This window comes from Leuciscus leuciscus, assembly GCF_965113295.1.
Source record: "Leuciscus leuciscus genome assembly, chromosome: 1".
NCBI classification, from domain to species: Eukaryota; Metazoa; Chordata; class Actinopteri; order Cypriniformes; family Leuciscidae; genus Leuciscus; species Leuciscus leuciscus.
Window position 1 is genome coordinate 12952434 of NC_138725.1, and position 23678 is coordinate 12976111.

At 41.7% G+C, this 23678-nt stretch overlaps 2 protein-coding genes across 4 annotated transcripts in view; one reads left to right on the plus strand and one right to left on the minus strand.

Annotated features, from left to right (window-relative positions):
• The window catches only part of LOC309502537 (uncharacterized protein), a 143656-nt gene that overhangs the window by 51403 nt on the left and 68575 nt on the right, over positions 1-23678 (plus strand). The gene's annotated exons all lie outside the window — the stretch shown is intronic.
• LOC309501742 (uncharacterized protein) overlaps positions 3984-23678 on the minus strand; it is a 67448-nt gene continuing 47753 nt past the window's right edge. The window contains exons 3-9 of the mRNA XM_082173976.1: positions 7584-7928; positions 7002-7091; positions 6540-6602; positions 6067-6114; positions 5838-5918; positions 5655-5717; positions 3984-5569 (exon numbers count right to left, since the gene is read on the minus strand). Of these exons, the coding sequence (XP_082030102.1) occupies positions 5662-5717; positions 5838-5918; positions 6067-6114; positions 6540-6602; positions 7002-7091; positions 7584-7928 (683 nt within the window). The 3' untranslated portion in view covers positions 3984-5569; positions 5655-5661. The remainder of the gene's footprint in view (positions 5570-5654; positions 5718-5837; positions 5919-6066; positions 6115-6539; positions 6603-7001; positions 7092-7583; positions 7929-23678) is intronic.

The following is a 23678-nucleotide window of genomic DNA, read 5'->3' on the forward strand; positions in this document are numbered from 1 at the left end:
ACCCCTCACACCCAGGCCTCTTCCTCTTTGAACTGTTACCGTCTGGTCGGCTCTACAGAGCTCTGAGCACCAGAACGGCCAGGCACAGGAACAGTTTCTTCCCTCCGGCAATCCACCTCATGAACAGTTAAGGCCTGCACTTAGCAATTAACGTGCAATACTTAAACACTATTTATACATTTATTTATTTAATACACCAGGCTTCTTATTTACATGTCCTTGCATTTGTACATGCATACCTGTACATACCATCTATTTTTTATATATATATATATAAATATTTTTTGTTTACTACTTATATTTGTATTATTTTTATTATCTGTGTCCTGTCACTGTTATTCTGTTTGTACTGTGGAAGCTTCTGTCAATAAAACAAATTTCTTGTATGTGCAAACATACCTGGCAATAAAGCTTTCTGATTCTGATTCTGACAACAAACTGTACAAGACATGTATCAAAATGTCATAGACTGACAAATCTATTTAAAGAGCTTTTTTGTAGATAATATTTGTGATGATAAACCAGTCTGTGTGAGCCGGTCCAGTGGATCTCGCGGTCCAGAGTTGAGGACCCCTGCTATAGGCGCATACTCACTCACGCTTAGAGCTTGTGTTAATTGCACGTAGAAAAGGAAGTTAAGGAACGACCTCGATCCATCAGGAAATGCCACATGGGTCTCTGCATTAGGTAGGCTATAGCGTTGCAGTCAGACTAAATTCAGTTATATTTAGACTTTATATTTAGACTATTCACCTTATTCCGCCCTGCCCACTTTTAATACTTCGCACTTCCGCATTTTGTCATCCGACTTCCGCTAAACTGGCACGGCACATCCGGTAGCTAGTTAAGTAGTTAGAAGATTGTTTATATTTAGCCAAAACTTTAGCAAAATGACAAATAACGTTAATACCGTAAATGTTTTAAATTGGGAGCACGGAGAAAACTTCGTACGACGATCAGTTGGTCTCACATTGTCTCATTCATCGTGATTGTTTTAAGGGGAATCTACAGAGGTCACATTATATGGTTTAATAATAAATGACTGACAGGTAACATCTGCTCACACTGTTAAGATTTATAAAAAATAACTTCATAACAGGTAACATCTGGTCACATTGTAAAGGTTTATAAAAAGTACAGTTTTCTACCATCTTGCTGACAATGTTTCTTTAGTCATTCGTCAGTCTTGCAGGAAATCCTCCCTTACAACATTTAGTGGAATTAGTCTGGAAAGAGTTCATTTGAACATGCTCAGTTTATTCTTGCACACATTCACGTTGTGATCTCAGAGTTGTGTATTGATACACACAGATCATACTGTATTATTCCTGATACTGGACATAGTGTCACTCAAACATCTGATGATGAAGAATTATCTTCATATTAAGAGTGTGTCAGTGATTTGAACAGCTCTCTGATAAAGACTAATAGTTTATTCTGGAGAGTGTGTTGTTTGCTTTAAGTGAGGAAAAATACTATGATTTAAAACTTCTGCTTTTTATGCTGGTATGTGTTATGGTTTAATTTATTAATATATATCATAATGATCACTGATATATACTGTTTTTCAGGTATCAGTGGAGTGGATGATCATATGTTCATCAGTTCTGGTGAAAATGTTCATCTGTCCTGTAATAATGCTCTTTCTGACTGCAAATCTAAAACTACATGGACCTACTATAACAGCTTCAGAGATTCAGCAGCAGTTGAACTGATTACTTTAGGGAAAAAAAATAAAGACACAGAGAGACATGAGAGACTGAGTCTGGAGTCTGACTGCTCTCTGAACATCAAGAACGTCACAGAAGAAGATTATGGATCTTACACCTGCCAACAATGGATAAAAAACCAAAAACAAGATCCTGATGCACGTGTTTTTCTGCATGTTCTTCATGGTAAGTTTATGATTATGTGATCAATTTAAAAAGGGCAGATTCTCCCTTTAAACTGATGATTATTGAAGAGTCTGTGATTTGTGTCTTGTGTTTAGTTTCAGTGTCTCCATCATCATCATCATCATCATCATCACATATATATATATATATTTGACCTTAAACCAGCACATGTCAAGGCCCGTCTTAAGTTTGCCAATGACCATTTGGATGATCCAGAGGAGTCATGGGAGAAACTCATGTGGTCAGATGAGACCAAAATAGAACTTTTTGGTCATAATTCCACTCAACATGTTTGGAGGAAGAAGAATGATGAGTACCATCCCAAGAACACCATCCCTACTGTGAAGCATGGGGGTGGTAGCATCATGCTTTGGGGTGTTTTTCTGCACTTGGGACAGGGCGACTGCACTGTATTAAGGAGAGGATGACCGGGGCCATGTATTGCGAGATTTTGGGGAACAACCTCCTTCCCTCAGTTAGAGCATTGAAGAGGGGTCGAGGCTGGGTCTTCCAACATGACAATGACCCGAAGCACACAGCCAGGATAACCAAGGAGTGGCTCTGTAAGAAGCATATCAAGGTTCTGGCGTGGCCTAACCAGTCTCCAGACCTAAACCAAATAGAGAATCTTTGGAGGGAGCTCAAACTCTGTGTTTCTCAGCGACAGCCCAAAAACCTGACTGATCTAGAGAAGATCTGTGTGGAGGAGTGGGCCAAAATCCCTCTTGCAGTGTGTGCAAACCTGGTGAAAAACTACAGGAAACGTTTGACCTCTGTAATTGCAAACAAAGGCTACTGTACCAAATATTAACATTGATTTTCTCAGGTGTTCAAATACTTATTTGCAGCTGTATCATACAAATAAATAGTTAAAAAATCATACATTGTGATTTCTGGATTTATTTTTTTAGATTATGTCTCTCACAGTGGACATGCACCTACGATGACAATTTCAGACCCCTCCATGATTTCTAAGTGGGAGAACTTGCAAAATAGCAGGGTGTTCAAATACTTATTTTCCTCACTGTATAAGAAATATGACATATATAGGTGGCCAATGGTAATCATGCAAGATTCGTTGTATTTTGTTAACGGCTCGTTACTAATCTTAAATGTATTCATAGAACGGACTTCACGAATCTAACGTTAGGCTAACAGGCACATAGATAGGTAAGTTAGGTAACAACAGTTAGGTAACGTTAAGTTAGCTTACCTGAATCTGACAACCTGTTCAGCACCCGCCGGGACTTCTTTACCAGAACATCATAGCCGAGCCTTTACTCGGGGTAAGGGTGTTCGTCAGTCTGCTCCCCGTCCATAAAATGGTACGAACACACATAAAATCGCTTGGGTGGGCACTTCAAGTTTAGGGCCTTCCACTGGGTGTAAATCGTAAAGTACACCACAACATTCATTGTGTTCGTAACACCGTTGGTTAAATTGTTCTATCCTCTTAATCCAATTGTTATGGCAGCCCCTAACTGAGCATATAATACTTTACATATTTTACCGTTACAACTATAGAATTACGTCTAGAAACTAGCGTAGGTCCTTTCAGCCGGAAGTAAGATGACAAAATGAGCGTAATGGCGTCACCCTTGTTGTCGTGGAAAATAAGGTGAATAAACTTTATTCACGAGTTCACACATTAATTGCGGGTGCAAAAGTGATGTTGATTCAATGCAGTTAACATCGAAACATTAACATTGATTTAACATTGTTTGGATGGTTGCTTGCTATCTGGGACCCTCATCAAACACAGCTAATCAATGTCTCCAGGATTACTAGAAAGCTACAGTCAGGAGAGTTTATCAGGGTTGGAGCTAAACTCTGCAGGACAGTGGCCCTCCAGGACCGAGTTTATCCATTCCTGGCTAAAACCTTTGCTTGAAAAGTTTTGAATAGATGTGATAGTGATATGTGATAGTTTGGCCACACCCACTACACGCTCTTGCCAGTCGGACGGATAACAGCTCCAAACCCTAAAAGCTCCACGTTTCATAACTCCACGAAAATGTTTTCTGGACGGATCCATTCCATAAACAAGAGACACAAGCATAACAGATTGTTATGATCCAGAAGATCACATTTGCTTTTATTTTTGCCTTATGGACAATTAGAGACATTCACATGATTGAGTAGGCTGTCTGTATATGTGCACTGCATTAAAGCTAATTAGTTTTTTTGTTTTTTTCAGATGAAGGAAAAGGATGCAAAAAGAAAAAAGTATAGTGCGTGCCTTGCACTCGACACCATATACATAATTAACACATTTGACAGACCAGATGATGCCAGTGCAGAAGGCACCTATGCTGGAACTTATACAGTTATAATTGCAACTGGTAATTATATGGTTTATTTAAAATATATATTTTTTTTTTAACTTTTGGATGTCATACTGTAGAAACATTACTATAATCAATTATATGAAATTAATAACACAATCTAGAAGAGATCAGCTGATCAGAGCAGTAAATGAGGATTATATCGTTATCATCATCATCAAGTAGATGACATCATCTGATCACATTTCCTCTTACTGTTCTTGCCATAACACACAGTTCCAGCAGCCAGAGAAAAACTAACTTTAAAACATCAAGAGTCAAACTGACCAACTAAAGCAAACACTGATCACCATAATGATGACAGCAAACCAAACTATTATTATTAATAAATCATCAACATCTAAACCTCTGTTAATCTCAATAAGAACTTTTCCACACATATGACATAAAGTAAATTGGGTTAGTAATAAGTGAAGCTGGTAATGCTGTTTGTGGAGTTGTTTAAGGAAGTTGGAGCCTGCCATCAAATGTTTAGGCCGGCTACACACTGGCTACACAGCGTGGCGTTTCTGTTGCGTGAGCGTGGCGTTTTCTATGTCTTTGCACACCAGAAACGTGTCTGACGCGGCGCTGCTGCTGCTAGGTGACGATACAGCAAAGACAACGTCAGCAATATTGACAAAATAGGCTACAGAATATTTTGTTCTGTATTGACAGGTGCAATATTTCAAAATCGATAATTATTTATTCTTTTTTTTTAAATTACATTTATATCTGCATTTATGTCAAAACCTAGAGACTTTCAAACATCAAAATATCATTTATTAATATGTATTTGTGTCAAAATGACATACAAACATATTTTCCTATTCTATTTTGCCTGGAAACGCTTCCAACACACTTGCGTGTCGCGTGAAAAATAGGCGTCGGTTCTATTTCTAGCATGCACACGTTTTCTTCCGCACCTGAGACGCGTGTGTCACACAGGCGGTGTGCAAGATCTAACCTGTTAACATGGGAGCCGAAATAAAAACGGACACGCCACACAGCCAGTGTGTAGCCGGCCTAACACATCAACCCAATTTTCATTTTCAACCAAAATTTGACGTCTTAACGATGAAGTTCATGTCCAATAACATTTCTAGCTGGGGTGACCTCACATTGAGCATGACCATGAACATGAACATGACCTCATATTGTGGTTATTGTTCGCATAGGTTACACTTGTGACTCACATTGTGATCATATGAAGAGATCACTGTGAGATCAACATGTTGACTGGGATGTTAATGAAAAAAAACCTGGCCTTTTATTTGTAAAAAAACACACATTTAATCTAAACTTGGTGTCACTCTTTCTTCAGGGTAATCAGAGTTTTTCTCTAGTTTTCTGAGAAGAAGAAAATAAAACGATGAACAATCCTCTGTAAGTTTTTGCTATTGTAAATATTGCTGCAGATTTGCTCAAAACTCACCAGAATTTTATTCTAATATTGCAGGCATCTCTATTTCCTCTGGGTGCTTCGAGTCCTTCCTCCCTGCAAAATAAAAGCATTGACTGACCTCTCGTATGTGTTTTTATCATGATTATCATGATTGCAGATTGTTCCAGATCAGATGAGTGTGAATCATCAGATTGTGTGCGGCTCAAAACTCACCAGCTCTTCTTGCACAGATGATCTGAAGAAGAATCACAGTAGGAGCAGCAAACACTGCGATCTCAACAATAATCACAATCACTGCAGGAAACATGAGAGGAAGAAGAGAAACTGTACATGACTGAAGTCAAGGGTATTCAACTATCAACAGTTATTGATGAAGCTTTTACAGACTGACTGATAATGTTATAATGTTATAAAGCTGTCAGTATAAATGAACGTGTCGTACCTCTGTATAATGATCCAGCAGTCACACTGACTTCAGTTTCTCCTGGATCTGTGGATCACGTCTGTTAGTTCAGTTCAACACATAATGCCACATATACACAACATCATCATCATAATACTTGAGCTTCTCATCACAGAAATGATGGATATGTCTGTCATCATTTTCTTCTTACTTCAATCTCAAGGTGTCAGGAGGAGAATGACTATCGCTATTGACCAAAAATAAATCTATTTGATGCTTTATTCATTCATAGATATTCATGTTATAACTTATAAGTGAGTTTCTAGCACACTTGCTTTTCTAAGTTTGTGTAGAATATCTATTTATTGACGGCATCTAAAACATACAATGTTTCCTGTATGAAAACATTAAAATGCACAAATATTGAGGAATCCTTCAAGGTTGATGTATGTGACACTGATCATGTGATCATGAACCTTGTGTAGAAGCTGCTGTAGTTCGTTCTTACACACCTGGACTCAGAGAGATTGCTGTGGTATCTGGAGTCAGTGTTGTTGCTGTAGTTGATGTTACAACTTTTAAAAACAAGATGGAAATAGAAATATGATTACACAATGTCAAGGCATTTATTTTACAAACTGCTATAGTCTCGAGCACCTCCGTATCAGTGTGACGCTCAGTTCTGGTGCTGGGATGACACACTAACAGTTGTGTTTAATAAATCCTCATTATGATTTTATTAATTTATCATAGGAGTGGAGTGAGTTACACTAGCTGTATATTATGGTTATTTTGCATCATACAACAGACTGTACAAGACCGGTCATATCACAATGCCATAGACTGACAAGTCAAGAGCTTTTTTTGATGATAATATGTGTGATGATAAAGCAGTCTGTGAGAGCCAGTGCAAACCACAGAAGCGAGAGACTGATGATGTGTGACAGTGATCATGTGATCATGTGATCATGAACCTTGTGTAGAAGCTGCTGCTGTAGTTCGGCTTGATGTCTTCTCAGAGTTTGAGCTTCTGACTGGAGTCAGTGTTGTTGAAGCGACTGGAGCTGCAGAAGATGAATGTTCAGACGCATCAGGACATTAACATCATATTTTCATATTGATCATCACATGCAGTTTGTGTTCAATCATCACAGCTTACAGTGGCAGTAGTTGAGAAGAGAGATGTTACTGTATCATTTATTCCTGGTTTATATGAGAGTGAAACACAGTGAGCTGCTTCCCATAAACCTTCAGCTTTCCTGAATCAATGACATTATTAAGCCTTAGAATTCCTCAAACTGCATACAAATCCTTATAATTCCCAATATTGACGTCCCTCATGGGTCATACATGAAATATTGCATAAATCAGAAGAGTCTATTTTAGCCTAGTATGACCCATAGGAGGTCAATATTGGGAATTATAAGGATTCATGCAGTTTATGACTTATGACCACTAATATTTTACAATTGCCAAACGTATGAAGCCATCAGAAAGAGTAGAGCCAGTGTGTGTGAAAGTTTTCACAAATCTGTCTGAAAAGAGTGTTTTCTCACCTGAATACTTGACAGTGTATCTGACTGAGGTCTTGAGTTGATTTCTGTGAGTAAGCTGACATCTCCACTCTCTGTTGTTATCTTCATTCAGGAGTGTTGTAGTCAGAGTCCTGATACAGTGTCCTGGAGCTGATATCTGATATCTGGAGTCTGTCTTCAGATCAACACCAGCTTGATTCACCCACAACAGCTCAACTCCCTCAGAACTGACCAAATAATCACAGGAGAATCCAGTATCTGAATACAACTGACAGGAGAGAGTCACAGAGCGGCCTGGACTGATCTCAGTCTGTGAGGATGAAGATGATGATGATGATGGTGATGACGATGATGGAGACACTGAAACTGAACACAAGACACAAATCACAGACTCTTCAATTATCATCTGAGTTTAAAGGGAGAACCTGCCCTTTTTAACCCTTTAAAACCGGATGTGTCGTCGACGACACAGCCAACCAAGCTATTCATGTCACTGTAACTCTTCAACCGTTTGCACTATCAAAATAATTCAAATAGCTCCTGAAAGTAGACATCATGCACTTTTCGCCAATATACGGCTTATTACAGTAATGTCATGCTTTCCGTCTGCAAATGACAGCAGCGCGGGATGGAAGGATTTGAACAGAGAGATACGACGCACGGCAGGTTAGAGTGTTTTGGATTGCATACAATATTAATAAGAAACGAACAAATACATGGCGAAAGAAGTGTTAGACAGTAGAAGAGGGGATTGGGATGATTTCTAATGAAACTTGGGAGGCGGATGGCCGTTACTCTTTCACGCCTCTAAGCATGTAGTGCGTGCATGTGTGTGTGCCTATGAATGCGTGCATTTGTATGCGTGAAAGTGTCCTGAATGAAAACTGTGCAACCCAATATCACAAAAAAAGACTTGTATATATGTATTATAGTTCATTTTTCAACTTTAAAGTGTTAGTTTCTTTCGTTTATGATTATTTCTTCTTTTTTTTCTAAATAAAAATCAGTAAATTTATTCTCGTTTTTTTTTTTTTTTTTGTCTCTTTAAATTCTATTTACAAACTCACCACACACAATAATGGTCAATAACTGTAATTTGTTGAAAGCTAATCTTTTTCTGAAAAAGATGACACCTTGCACATGAAGATAGCACATTGTTTTAGAATTTTACAGTCAAAAAATCTAATTATGTGAAAAACACCTATTTTAGCTTCCGGTTCTAAAGGGTTAAATTGATCACATAATCATAAACTTACCATGAAGAACATGCAGAAAAACATGTGCATCAGATCCTTGTTTCTGTCTATTCACAAATTGTTGGCAGATGTATAATCCATAATCTTCTTCTGTGACGTTCTTGATGTTCAGAGAGCAGTCAGACTCCAGACTCAGTCTCTCATGTCTCTCTGTCTCTTTATTCTTTATCCCTTTAGTAATCAGTTCAACTGCTGCTGAATCTCTGCTGTAGATCCATGTAGTTGATTTGCAGTCAGAAAGAGCATTATTACAGGACAGACGCACATTTTCACCAGAACTGATGAACACATGATCATCTCCACTGATACCTGAAACACAGCATATCTCAGTGATCATTATGATATTAATAAATGAAAAATAAACCATACCAGCATACAAAGCAGAAGGTTTAACTCATACATATTTATAGATAAACCAAATCAAACTGCATCTTTAATAAGGAATAAGAAATGTAAATAATGTAATATCATCATATCTTGAACTCTTGATGTCAGCTTTGTCATAAACATTACTGGACGGCACAGGATTAGTTGATCCTCCTCTTCAACCGTAGAAAATACACTAATAACTGCCCTTAAAAGCTCTTTATCTGTTCTGTGTTTCTCTCTTTCCTTCAAACTCGCCCTACTGTGACTTATGCACAGCTAAATACAAAATAACAATTCAAAACCCACAAAGAATATTTGTGGAACAGTTCCCAAAGGAAGGAGCAAAACTCAGGGAAGGTTTGCTGGGATCAGTAGTTCACTCTCCATCCAGACACAGTCGTGATGATACTGTACTTCTGTTCTCTGACCACACAACATCACTTCACTGAGCTGAACACTCGTTGTGTGTTTGATAGTAAGTTTATGATCAATCATGAGCTGAGTTTGGGAAGTAGTTAACAGTGAATTTGATCATGATTAGGGCCGTCTCAAGTAAAGTCATGACAAAATAATGCATTAACAAATCATTTAATACAATATGATTAAACATGCACTAGGAGAATATTTGTATTCCTTTACACCACCAGTACAACAAAACAAACAAACAAAACAACAGATAAAGGTTATTTGTAGTTCTTTTACTCACAGCACATTCACTGTCTGCTCATACTATGATCTCCATATCAATATTGTTAAAAGCGCTATATAAATGAAGGTGACTTGACTTGACTTGACAATATGAGCTCATCCCAGATAGAAATGTTGTTGTTCTATCAATGTTTTGAGAGCATTATGTTGTTCTTGTAATTGTTTCTGTAGATAATTTTATTTTTGTTACCAGAATGTTCTCCTGAAAGGAAGGATAACACTCTCTAAACATTCTTATACAGTTTTAGCGGGAAGTTTCCCAGCAGACACAGGACTGAACCATCTTTTCCTCATATGTCTCTAGTTTCCTGTTTACACTCAATATGACCCCAAAAATTTATAGAGTGATTGTATTTAAAAAAAAAAAAACATTTTTAATAATACACATAATATATAATTTTTTGGTTTACTTCTGATCTATACATTAATTCTATGAATTTGGGAGATTTTAAGTACTTTTGTACCCATTTACTACAAAATACCTCAGCTACACTATTAGCATGCATATGAAATATTACCTTTTTATAAAAAAAAAACAAAAAAACACATTAATGATGATCAAAATTAAATATGCGTTGTTTCTGGATATTGATCTAGGTGTGAGATGCATAATTCTTCAACTGCTGGTTAGAATTTTTTTTTACAGATAATATAGTTTTGCCAAAAAGTGTAATTACCATTCACTTCCAGCAGAGGACCCATAGAGATCCATTCAGTTTCTTGGATGTGACTGACTGCTCTTATAACAGCTTTTGTTATGAATATACACTCACCTAAAGGATTATTAGGAACACCATACTAATACTGTGTTTGACCCCCTTTCGCCTTCAGAACTGCCTTAATTCTACGTGGCATTGATTCAACAAGGTGCTGAAAGCATTCTTTAGAAATGTTGGCCCATATTGATAGGATAGCATCTTGCAGTTGATGGAGATTTGTGGGATGCACATCCAGGGCACGAAGCTCCCGTTCCACCACATCCCAAAGATGCTCTATTGGGTTGAGATCTGGTGACTGTGAGGGCCATTTTAGTACAGTGAACTCATTGTCATGTTCAAGAAACCAATTTGAAATGATTCAAGCTTTGTGACATGGTGCATTATCCTGCTGGAAGTAGCCATCAGAGGATGGGTACATGGTGGTCATAAAGGGATGGACATGGTCAGAAACAATGCTCACGTAGGCCGTGGCATTTAAACGATGCCCAATTGGCACTAAGCGGCCTAACGTGTGCCAAGAAAACATCCCCCACACCATTACGCCACCACCACCAGCCTGCACAGTGGTAACAAGGCATGATGGATCCATGTTCTCATTCTGTTTACGCCAAATTCTGACTCTACCATCTGAATGTCTCAACAGAAATCGAGACTCATCAGACCAGGCAACATTTTTCCAGTCTTCAACTGTCCAATTTTGGTGAGCTCTTGCAAATTGTAGCCTCTTTTTCCTATTTGTAGTGGAGATAAGTGGTACCCGGTGGGGTCTTCTGCTGTTGTAGCCCATCCGCCTCAAGGTTGTGCGTGTTGTGGCTTCACAAATGCTTTGCTGCATACCTCGGTTGTAACGAGTGATTATTTCAGTCAAAGTTGCTCTTCTATCAGCTTGAATCAGTCGGCCCATTCTCCTCTGACCTCTAGCATCAACAAGGCATTTTCGCCCACAGGACTGCCGCATACTGGATGTTTTTCCCTTTTCACACCATTCTTTGTAAACCCTAGAAATGGTTGTGTGTGAAAATCCCAGTAACTGAGCAGATTGTGAAATACTCAGACCGGCTCGTCTGGCACCAACAACCATGCCACGCTCAAAATTGCTTAAATCACCTTTCTTTCCCATTCTGACATTCAGTTTGGAGTTCAGGAGATTGTCTTGACCAGGACCACACCCCTAAATGCATTGAAGCAACTGCCATGTGATTGGTTGATTAGATAATTGCATTAATGAGAAATTGAACAGGTGTTCCTAATAATCCTTTAGGTGAGTGTATATATTTAAACATTTAAAAAAAAATAAAAAAATAAAAAAAATTATTTGAGGTCTTTTGAAGTGTCTTGGTTTTGCAATAATGCCAAATAAATTTTAAAAGAAAAGACACTAAAAGAAAAGACTTGAATGCAGTTACATATTATTTATTTAAATAAGTATAAAATTATTAACTTTAGAATAAGAAACACATTTTAGTACATAAAAGTAAATAACCCCTGTGTGTGTGTGTGTGTGTGTGTGTGTGTGTGTGTGTGTGTGTGTGTGTGTGTGTGTGTAAGTGATCACGTTCGTTTCACATTGCATTTGTGCTCTAGTACATTGAGGTATGGAAATTTTCAGATTTATTCTGGATTTATTGTGTGTTTTTTTCACAAATGAAAAATAAAAAACTATTTTCATTTCAAAGACATTCATTTCAAAGGTCTTGAGTGTGACTTTTTTTTAAATACCTTCAGAACAACTGAATCAAGCCCAGTTTTGTGTGTGTGTATAGATAGATCATTTAGAAAAAGTCACAAAATCTTAATGCACTGAGATGAAGGAAACAAATTAGGGTTCGGTCCTGGAGGGCCACTGTTATACTGTTATAGTTGTTGTGTTTTATTTTCTGAGAGTGCAAGCATGATGTTGAATCATCATCATCACATTGTAACATAAATTCAATGCCATTATCATAGATTTTTTGGATGAAATCTAAAAAAAAACATTATGGGTGTAAAAGTGATGTCGATTCAATGCAGTTAACATTGACACATTAACATTGTTTGGATGGTTGCTTGCTATCTGGGACCCTCATCAAACACAGCTAATCAATGTCTCCAGGATTACTAGAAAGCTACAGGCAGGAAAGTTTATCAGGGTTGGAGATAAACTCTGCAGGACAGTGGCCCTCCAGGACCGAGTTTGCCCATCCCTGGTTTTCTTTATGAAGCACGTCACCGTTATTGAGATTGGTAATAAAATCCAATCAAAGTTGGGTGTCAGTAATTTTTTTATGTTTTTTTTTTTTTTTCATATAAATGTCTATAACTCCGAAGCGAATTGAGATATTTTCACCAAAATTGACACACAGATGTATGGGCTCACTCTGAGGACACATTAAAAAATGGTGGGACTGCGCCTCTTGGTGGCACTATAATAGAACAAAACATGAAATTCCCATTGACATCAATACAGTACTGTGACATAAAATTAGTGATGCATCGATGTGAAAATTGTGTCCGATACCGATATTTACCGATGGCGATATCTCTGTATAGAAAACACATTTTTATGATAATCAAATAAAGAGCTATTTTCCAAAATATATATATATATTTTTTTTACTTCAGAAATGACTGATATTGGGCACCTTTACCTGTGTGCAAAATATGTCATCAGATTTTCAGAAGAAAAAATTTATATTTATATATAAAAAAAAAATGTATAAAGGATACAAGTGTGTCCTGAATTCACACTATGAATAAGGATGAACAGGCAATGAATAGGCAATGTCAATGTCTGAGAGTTTTGTATAACATGCTCATTGGATTAAATGGTGAGATTGTCAAGTGCTGAAAAACGTACTCGGTTACCTAACATAACCTCGGTTCTCTCTAGAAGAGGGAACAAGTATTGCGTAAGTTGCTTACGCTACGGGTAAAGTTGTCTTTTCTCGAGATCTGAAGCCAAAAATTATCCTTAATTTGGTATTTATTGTCAACGCAGTGCGGCAGCCAGCAGACCATAGCAGGCTGTATAAGCATGCTCAATGGCTGTCCTGTGGCAACTGCAGCAGCCTACCAGTGAGCCCTGCGTGACGTCGCGCCCTCCACGCGCCTCAGCCCGCCAGAATGGGTGTGGCTAGTGTGTATAAAAGGAGGGCTCACAGGCTGAAATTCTGGTTTTCATAGACTGAAGCGAATAAGCTCGCGGCGCAACACGGCAGGTTACGCAATACTCGTTCCCTCTTCTAGAGAGAACCAAGGTTACGCTAGGTAACCGAGTACGTTCTCTTACGAGAGGTTCTCTCGTATTGCGTAAGTTGCTTACGCTACGGGAACCCCTTGTCAACGCCGTGTGCGCCGAGCATCCACTGCATGAGACCCAGGGAGCCTGGGGAACATAACATGCAGGAACAGGTGGCCAGCAACGCGGGTCAACACATGTCATAAGCACTTCATAGGAATACAGAGCGGCTCTGCCGGTCTATGTATAAGCATGTGGAGAATGCGGCCAGTAGCGCGGGGCAGCACAGTACATAAGCACATCATAGGGAGAATATAGAGCGGCTTTGCCGGTCTATGTATAGAGAGTAAAACCCCCAGCGCAGCTGAGTGGCCAGCAACGCGGGCCAGCACCAGTGCACAAGCGCGTGATGGGGAAAATACAGAGTGGCTCCACCGGTCTGTATATAGAGAATCTCATCCCTTAGTGCAGCTCACCAGAAAAGCTAGTAGTAAACGAAAGTAGTCTGCACATGAACGACTGGGCAGAACATACATATCACTTAAACTGATAACAGTTTAGCCTGCAAGGCGGGAACTTCCAGGTTATAAAATCTCACGAATGTAGAGGGGGAGGCCCAGCCTGCCGCCATACAAATGTCGTGAATAGAAATCCCGCTTGACCAAGCCCACGATGAGGCCATGCCTCTAGTGAAATGGGCTCTGATACCCATAGGGCACTGAAGGTGTTTGGACGCATAAGCTGCTGCAATCGCGTCCACTATCCATCTGGACAGGCTCTGTTTCGAGGCGGCGAGACCCTTGGTGCGCCCACCAAACGAAACAAAGAGCTGCTCAGAACGCCTGAAGGCGGCGGAGCGTGTGATGTAAACTCTCAGCGTCCTGACGGGGCATAAGAGGTTATCACTGTCCTATCACTGTCGCTATCGGATGCTGGCAGTTTGGGCCAGCGCGTCCTCGCTCTTTGAGAAAAACGTCGGGCAATGAGCATTGTCTTTTGACGCAAATAGGTCGACTTCCGCCCTGCCGAACAGGCGCCACAGTAGCTGGACTGTCTGGGGGTGCAGGGACCATTCTCCCGGGGGAATGTTGTCTCTGGACAGTCTGTCTGGGCCGACATTCAAGTGGCCCGGCACGTGTGCAGCTCTCAGCGAGCGCAGCGAGTGATGAGCCCACACGAGAAGGCGTTCAGTCAGTTTGCAGAGATTCCTGGATCTGACACTGCCCTGTCGGTTCACGTAGGACACCACGGACATGTTGTCCGAGCGGACTAGCACATGGTGGTCTCGTATATGTGGGAGGAAGCGCTTGAGCGCGTTCTCGACCGCTATCATCTCCAAACAGTTTATATGGAGGCATTTCTCCTGGTCTGACCACAGGCCAAAGACCGGTTTGCCCTCGAAAAGAGCGCCCCAACCTAAGTTGGATACGTCCGTCGAGATAACTTTTCGGTGCGAGACGGCTCCCATTGTCACTCCCCGCTGGTACCAGTCGGCCGCTAACCAGGGTCTCAGTGCTGAAACGCAGCTCTGAGTCACTCTGATTCGTATGCCGCCGGAAGCCCAGGCTCGGTGAGGCACTCGAGCGTTCAACCAGCGTTGTAGCGGGCGCTTACGCAGTAGACCCAGCTGAAGCACTGCTGCAGCTGATGCCATACAACCCAGCATCCTCTGAAATGTTTTTAGAGGTGCGGCGCTGCCCATCTGGAAAGACGCAGCCAGGCGTTGGATGCGGTGCGCGCACTGTGTCGACAGCCGGGCCGCCATTGCCACAGAGTCCAGTTCCAAACCCAGAAAAGAGGTTGACTAACTGGGCAGTAATGAGCTCTTGGTCCAGTTGACCGTGAGACCCAGGCTTTCCAGGTGGCTGAGAAGCACTGTTCTGTGAAGCACTTCCTGCTCAGCTCAGCTACCGTTCGGACGCTCTTGCTTACTGCTCCGCGCTTTGCTCTATCGCTTTTATATTTTATCTTCTATATTTTTATATTTTAGCTCCTTTTATCACCTAATTTTAACTTCAGCAAATCAGCACAGTGCTCAAACGACAAAGTTTGGATTACCACAAAAACGCAGAATTCTTCTACCCGCCCAGCTTACATTCCGGGGAAAGGAAAACACAACTGCCTACAAGGATAAGAGAGAAAATGCCTCTTCTGGAATCTACTTGCTGCACTAACTGCCACAGACTTTTACAAAGGATTGCAGTTCTTGAAACAAAGTTATTTACGGGACCACCAAACCAGACGGAACACACAACAGAGCTTCGTCATGGACACCCTCAGCATATAGCCGGTGAGTCCCATGAAACTAGTGCTCCTCGACAGGTAGAGAAACAAGCCGATCGACTTACAAATCGATGGCACAAACAGGGAGCGAGACCCAAAGGCACTCGAGACATCAGATTGTCACGAGCCCCACATATTGCCGCAGTAGCATCCTCTACCCCAGATACAGCTCTGACAAGGATGGCAAACACTGGTCTCCCACCAACACCTATACATCTTGAGAACAGATTTGAAGTACTAATGAATGTAAATGAGGAATCCCCAAACGTGATGAATGTGATCGAACACAGACTGTATCAGCCAGTAGCTAACACTGATGCTAACTGGCGCTCAAGGTCGAGCAGACAGCGGCACTCAGCTCAGAGCACAGCCGAGCCCAGGACTCTGATAGTGGGGGACTCCATAATCAGAAACATTAGCAGCAGGGATACAACTACATGCTGCCTTCCAAAAGCAACAACTTCTGATATAAACAGGGAACTTCAGAACATTCTGATGAAACATAAGACTGCAAATCGACTCATAATTCATGTGGGGAAGAATGATATTCATAAAGAGCAGTCAGAACTCCTTAAGAAGGATTTCAATGAACTTTTTGAAACACTTAAAAGACTGAAAGTTCAAACATTCATCAGTGGACCACTCCCAGCAAGAGGAACAAACAGGTTTTCTCGGCTGCTTGGGATTAATACATGGCTGCAAAAAACCTGCAATATAAAAGGAGTAAACTTCATTGACAACTTCAATCTTTTCTGGAGTCAGAGACAACTATTTCATCGGGATGGCCATCACCCAAACAAACTTGGTTCAAGAGTGTTAAAGGACAATATCGACTTCTCCCTCAATCATCCTTCTGCAGTGTGTGTCAATCTGAACGACACACACACACCTGGAAACAGTATGAATGAACACGGGACTTCACTTCAGCAACAAGTTGACATATCACACAAGGACAATGATAACACCACTGAGCCACAACAACCTCTGCTCACGGACACAATCTCAGCTGAGCCATGCCCACAGAGCTCATCACAGACAGACATATTAGAACTGCTCCAAGATTCAGCACCCAAGGACGACTTCCTGAAAAACAGCCAGGGAAGCCAGGACAGCATATCACAGCCTCCTATAACACCTGAGCAACAGCCCCTTTCACCAGATACTTTCTCACTCTCGCCAGCGACTCCACTCCTGTGCTTCTCACAGAGAATGGAAGAACTAGTGCATGCTGGAACCAGACTATCCCACTCTTTTGCTGCAAGCCCCCAGATACCAACCAAAAATCGTCAGGCACCTCAAACACCGAAGCCTGCGCGCCGAGCTCGCCCGCCCCCTCCTCCTGTGAGAGCTCTTCGGCCTCTTCGGCCAAAACGCCAGGGCCCACACCCTCCTCCATCTGCTCGAGGTGAACCAAAAACAACTGATACCAGCTCTCAGTGATGTGTTTTGGGTTCCTGTTATGATAACAGTAACTTTCTCAAATGTTTACAGAACAAGCGGGAACCCAGTGTGCCTGTATCTTTCTCTATTGCTGTTCTATTACAAGATAGAAAGTCTAAGGCCTTCAATAGCCGTACAGCAAACCCAACTAATCTGGTGCCTATTACATGTCAAACTAAGACTGCTGTGGGGACAAAAAGTAAGACTGTTAAGTTAGCACTTTTAAACATTCGCTCACTTAAAAATAAATCACTTCTAGTCAACGACTTAATAACCACAAACAACCTGGACTTTATGTTTCTAAATGAAACCTGGCTAGAAGACAGCTGCAGTGCAACAATCCTCAATGAAACAGCCCCTCCTAACTTTACTTTTATGAGTGTCTGCAGAGCTGTTAAGAGAGGTGGGGGTCTAGCTGCTCTTTTTAAAGATATCTATCAATGTAAGCAAATATCATTTGGGAATTACCCGTCTTTCGAATATCTGGGTACTGTGTTAAAAGGTGCTCCTCGCATTTTACTTATCATTATTTACAGGCCTCCAAAATATTCTCCAGCCTTTGCTGAGGACTTTACAGAACTGTTATCAACAATTACCTCAGAGTTTGACTGTTTTGCCATTGCTGGAGATTTTAACATTCACATAGATAATGCAGAAAACAATATGGCAAAAGAAATCAAAACTGTTTTAAAAACTTTTGATCTGACTCAGCATGTACATGGACCCACACACAATCATGGACACACTCTAGATTTACTTATCAGTAAGGGTCTAAACATTTCATCGATTTTTATTAAGGATGTAGCACTGTCTGATCATTTCTGTATTTTCTTTGATATATTGATCTCTCCTGCCACTGAAGCTAAATCTGTGTCTGTCAAGAAGAGATGCTTAAATGAGAACACTAGTGTACTATTAATGAAGGCTATATCCTTAACACCAAGCATATCTGCTGACTCTGTTGATTTTCTCCTTGATTCTTTTAACTCAAAAGTTAAAAATATAATTGATGATATTGCTCCTGTAAAGTCAGGAAGAAGAGTGGCAGACAAAAAGCACCTTGGAGAAACTCAACAGCAGTGCAACATATGAAAAGACAATGCAGAAAAGCAGAGCGCATGTGGCGGAAGACAAAACTTGTAGTCCATTATAACATCTACAAAGACAGCCTGCATGCTTTCAATATGGAACTAGGCAAAGCTAGACAGACTTTCTTCTCAAATATTATAAACAGCAATTTAAACAACACACGCACTCTTTTTGCTACTGTAGAGAGACTGACAAACCCCCCAAGCCAGATTCCGAGTGAAATGCTCTCAAACAGCAAGTGCAGTGAGTTTGCTTCTTTCTTCTCTGAGAAAATCAATAATATCAGAAAGGTGATCAGCACATCCTTGAGTTGCACTGGGGTCAGACAGATCAGACCACCTGAGAAAGTAGTTACTATGTCTGACTTCAAAGAAATTGATGGCAAAATTTTGGAAGAAACCGTACAACACCTTAAAACATCGACATGCGCCCTTGACACACTTCCCACATCTTTCTTCAAAATTGTGCTAAACAGTTTAGAAGCAGATCTTCTAGAAGTGGTAAATGCCTCACTTCTCTCTGGGAGTTTTCCAAACTCCCTGAAAACTGCAGTTGTCAAGCCCCTCCTGAAAAAGAGCAATCTGGATAAGACCATATTAAGCAACTATAGACCGATCTCAAATCTTCCTTTCATAGGCAAGATCATTGAAAAAGTTGTCTTCAATCAGCTGAACAAATTCTTAAGCTCGAATGGATACTTTGACAATTTTCAATCTGGTTTCCGACCGCACCACAGCACAGAGACAGCGCTCATAAAGATAATAAACGATATTCGCTTAAATACTGATTCAGGAAAATTATCAGTGCTGGTACTACTCGACCTCAGTGCTGCATTTGACACTGTCGATCACAACATACTTCTTGACAGGCTGGAAAACTGGGTGGGGCTTTCTGGGATAGTCCTAAAATGGTTCAGGTCATACTTAGATGGGAGAGGTTATTATGTGAGTATAGGAGACCATAAGTCTGAGTGGACATCCATGACATGCGGAGTCCCTCAAGGCTCAATTCTTGCGCCACTCCTGTTCAACCTGTATATGCTCCCAATGAGCCAAATAATGAGAAATAACCAAATTGCTTACCACAGCTATGCAGACGACACACAGCTGTACTTAGCCCTATCGCCTAACGATTACAGCCCCATTGACTCCCTGTGCCGATGCATTGACGAAGTCAACAGTTGGATGTGTCAAAACTTTCTTCAATTAAACAAAGACAAAACTGAAGTTATTGCGTTTGGAAACAAAGATGAAGTTCTCAAAGTGAACGCATACCTTCACTCTAGGGGTAAAACAACTAAACATCAAGTCAGGAATCTTGGTGTGACACTAGAGTCAGACCTTAGTTTCAGTAGTCATGTCAAAGCAATAACTAAATCAGCATACTATCATCTGAAAAATATTGCAAGAATTAGATGCTTTGTTTCCAGACAAGACTTAGAGAAACTTGTGCATGCTTTCATCACCAGCAGGGTGGATTATTGTAATGGACTCCTCACTGGCCTTCCCAAAAAGACCATAAGACAGTTGCAGCTCATACAGAACGCTGCCGCCAGGATTCTGAGCAGAACCAGAAAATATGAACATATCACACCAGTCCTCAGGTCTTTACACTGGCTCCCAGTTAGATTTAGGATTGATTTTAAAGTATTATTACTGGTATATAAATCATTCAATGGCCTAGGACCTCAATACATTGCAGATATGCTCACTGAATATAAACCCAACAGATCACTCAGATCATTAGGATCATATCAGCTAGAAATACCAAGGGTTCATTCTAAACATGGTGAGTCTGCTTTTAGCTATTATGCCAGCCGCAGCTGGAACCAGCTTCCAGAAGAGATCAGATGTGCTCCTACAGTGGTCACATTCAAATCCAGACTCAAAACACTTCTGTTTAGCTGTGCATTTACTGAATGAGCACTGTGCCGCTGTTCGTCCGACTGTTTGTACTGTACTGTATTTTACTCTATTTTTCTAAACTGTTTTAATTATTCTTATTTCTTTTAATTATTTTAATTTCTCCTATGTCAGCAGGGCATTTAGCCCGAAACTGTAAATGCCCACTCAGAAAGTGATAATGTGAAAGTGATTAATGTGGGTTTGAAAGTAGAACAGTATTTAAATGACGATATTAAAGTTTTCGTCTGAGAAAGAATGTGAACGCAGTGCTAAAGTGCTAAAGAAAGTGAAAACAACGTGTGAGTAAATGAGGGAGAAAAGAAAGTTAAAGGAAAGTTGATAGATGGAAGTCGTAAGAAGATTGAAGGTTAAAAGAAGGTTGAAAGATTTAAGTCTTAAGGGAATCCTTTGAAAGAAAGATCTATAATAAATATTCTTTTTTATTTTTTAAAAGTACTGTATTTTATTTTATTTTTCTAAACTGTTTTAATTATTCTTATTTCTTTTCATTATTTTAATTTCTTCTATGTAAAGCACTTTGAATTGCCATTGTGTATGAAATGTGCTATATAAATAAACTTGCCTTGCCTTGCCTTGTGAGAGATAAGTTCTTCCTCTGACTGTGCTAGAATCAGCCAATCGTCCAAATAGTTCAAAATTCGCATGCCCTGACCTCTCAGGGGAGCGAGAGCCATGTCCATGCACTTCGTGAATGTACGGGGTGCTAAAGACAGGCCGAACGGCAAAACGGTGTACTGATATACCCGACCGTCGAAGAATCTCAAGAATGGCCTGTGACGGGGTATTATCTGGATCTGAAAGTAAGCGTATTTCAGATTGAGGGAAATAAACCATGTGAGTTAAAAATTGTGAGCATTTTTAACGGTCTTTTCATAAGAGCTTTGTTCAAATATCTCAGATCTAAAATCGGTCTGAGAGCTCCGTCCTTCTTGGGCACGAGGAAATAACGGCTGTAGAAGCCTGACTCGCTCAGAGAAGGGGGTACCGGTTCTATAGCCCCTTTGCACAGAAGTTTCGCTATTTCTGCATGAAAGTAGGTGTGCTACTTCCCCATTCACTCTCGTCTCGGTTCGCGCTCAAAAGCGCGGGGGATGGTCTCCGGGCTCTGATTGCCGCGTTCCGCGGACTCGAGAACCTGATTCGGCCTGTTGTGGCTGGTCGAGCGCGATCTAGGGCGGCCGCCCTGTCGTCACTGCGAAGGCGGAGGTCGAGCTGGACGCTGGGCGGAGCTTTGCGCAGGCTGGTCGCAAGGACGGCATGCGGCTGAGCTCGAGCGTTGAGGCAGGAAAAGGTTCATAGCCTGCGTGGTTTTCTGTACCTCCGAGAAGCGGTCCACGATCCCGTTAACCGCTGGGCCGAAGAGGCCGGTGGGGGAGAGCGGGGCGTTGAGAAAGACAGCCCGCTCGGACTCCCTCATGTCGGCGAGCGTCAACCAGAGGTGCCTCTCTGTGACGGTCAGCGAGGATATGCACCTTCCAAGAGCCTGGGGAGCAGATTTTGTGGCGCGAAGGGAGAGATCCGTCGCGCTGCGCAGATCCGTAATAGAAGCGGGGTCCGAGCCTCTCTCGTCCAGATCACGGAGGAGATCGGCTTGGAGGATCTGTAATACTGCCATGGAGTGCAGGGCTGATGCAGCCTGTCCGGCGGCGAAGAAAGCGCGGCTGACGAGGGCTGATGTGGTCCTGCAGGCTTTGGACGGGAGGGCAGCCTTTGAACGCCATCCAGAGGGCGGGCAAAGGTGCGCTGCAACCGCCTCTTCCACGGGGGGAATGGAATTATACCCCTTCTCGGCGGCGCCGTCAACCTGTGAGAGCGTCGAGGAGGCATGGGAAGAGACTCTCGCGGAGAATGGTGCATTCCACGATTTAGAAAGCTCATTGTGGAACTCTGGCAGGAAAGGTGCAGTCCTGGATGCGGGTGTTCGGTGGTGGCGATGTAGAAAGCAGCCGTTGAGTCTGTTCAGCGCTGGCTCTTTCGGCGGTGACCACTCGAGGCCAAGCTGGTCAACGGCCTTAGTGAGGAGGCGCAGAAGTTCCGCATTCTCGCCAGCTCGAGTGCGGCCGGATTCCTGGACTGATGAGGAGGCGGTGGACCACTCCTCGCTGTCAGAGGCCAGGATAGAGCAGCTGTCAGCGGCGGCGTCCTCGTCCAGCTCATCCGCTTCATCCCCTGAAGCGGCGGCGGCGCGGGCGAGTGCCGGCGGCTGCGCGGCCGGGAGGGGGGGGGCGGAGAGGGAGAGAGAGAAGCTAGAGGGAAAGGTTCCGGCGAGCTTTTATGCGCCACATCGGTCTCCGGTGGTCTCTGGGAGCAGCGCTTCTTTCTGCGCGGCCCAGCAGAGACAGGTGGAGTGACAGCTTCGTTGAAAGCCTCAAGTCGAGCCCGCAGGGTCGACACTGAGAGCTCTTCGCACTCGGGGCAGCCACCCGTAAAGAGTGCGGTGGCGGCGTGCTCGCGGCCCAGGCAGAGAGCGCAGATCAGAATCAGAAAGAGCTTTATTGCCAAGTGTGCTTGCACCCACAAGGAATTTTTCTTGGTACTGAAGCTTCCAGTGCACATATACAAATACAAATACAACAAGAAACATAGTAATACAAATTCTAAGAATAAAATATATATAGTCTGAATAAACATTTACAGATTATGAACATATTTACAGTATTTTGAGAAGTATGAATAATATAAATATAAATATCACCTGAGTTAGAGAATATTACACTAGACAGTGGGAGTCTAGTGCATGTTACAGATTATGAACATATTTACAGTATTTTGAGTAGTATGAATAATATAAATATAAATATCACCTGAGTTAAGAGAATATTGCACTAGACAGTGGGAGTATTGCACTTGCAGGCATATGCCTTGGGGGGCATGTTAAGTGTTCAGAAGGGAAATGGCCTGTGGAAAGAAACTGTTCCTGTGCCTGGATGTTCTTGTGGCCAGTGATCTGTGTCGCCGTCCTGACGGTAACAGTTCAAACAGGGGGTGTCCAGGGTGAGTGGAGTCTGTGATGATTTTACCTGCTCTCTTCCTCACTCTGGAAGAGTACAGGTCCTGGAGGGTTGGCAGGGGGGCACCAATAATCCTCTCTGCTGTCCGGACTGTCCGTT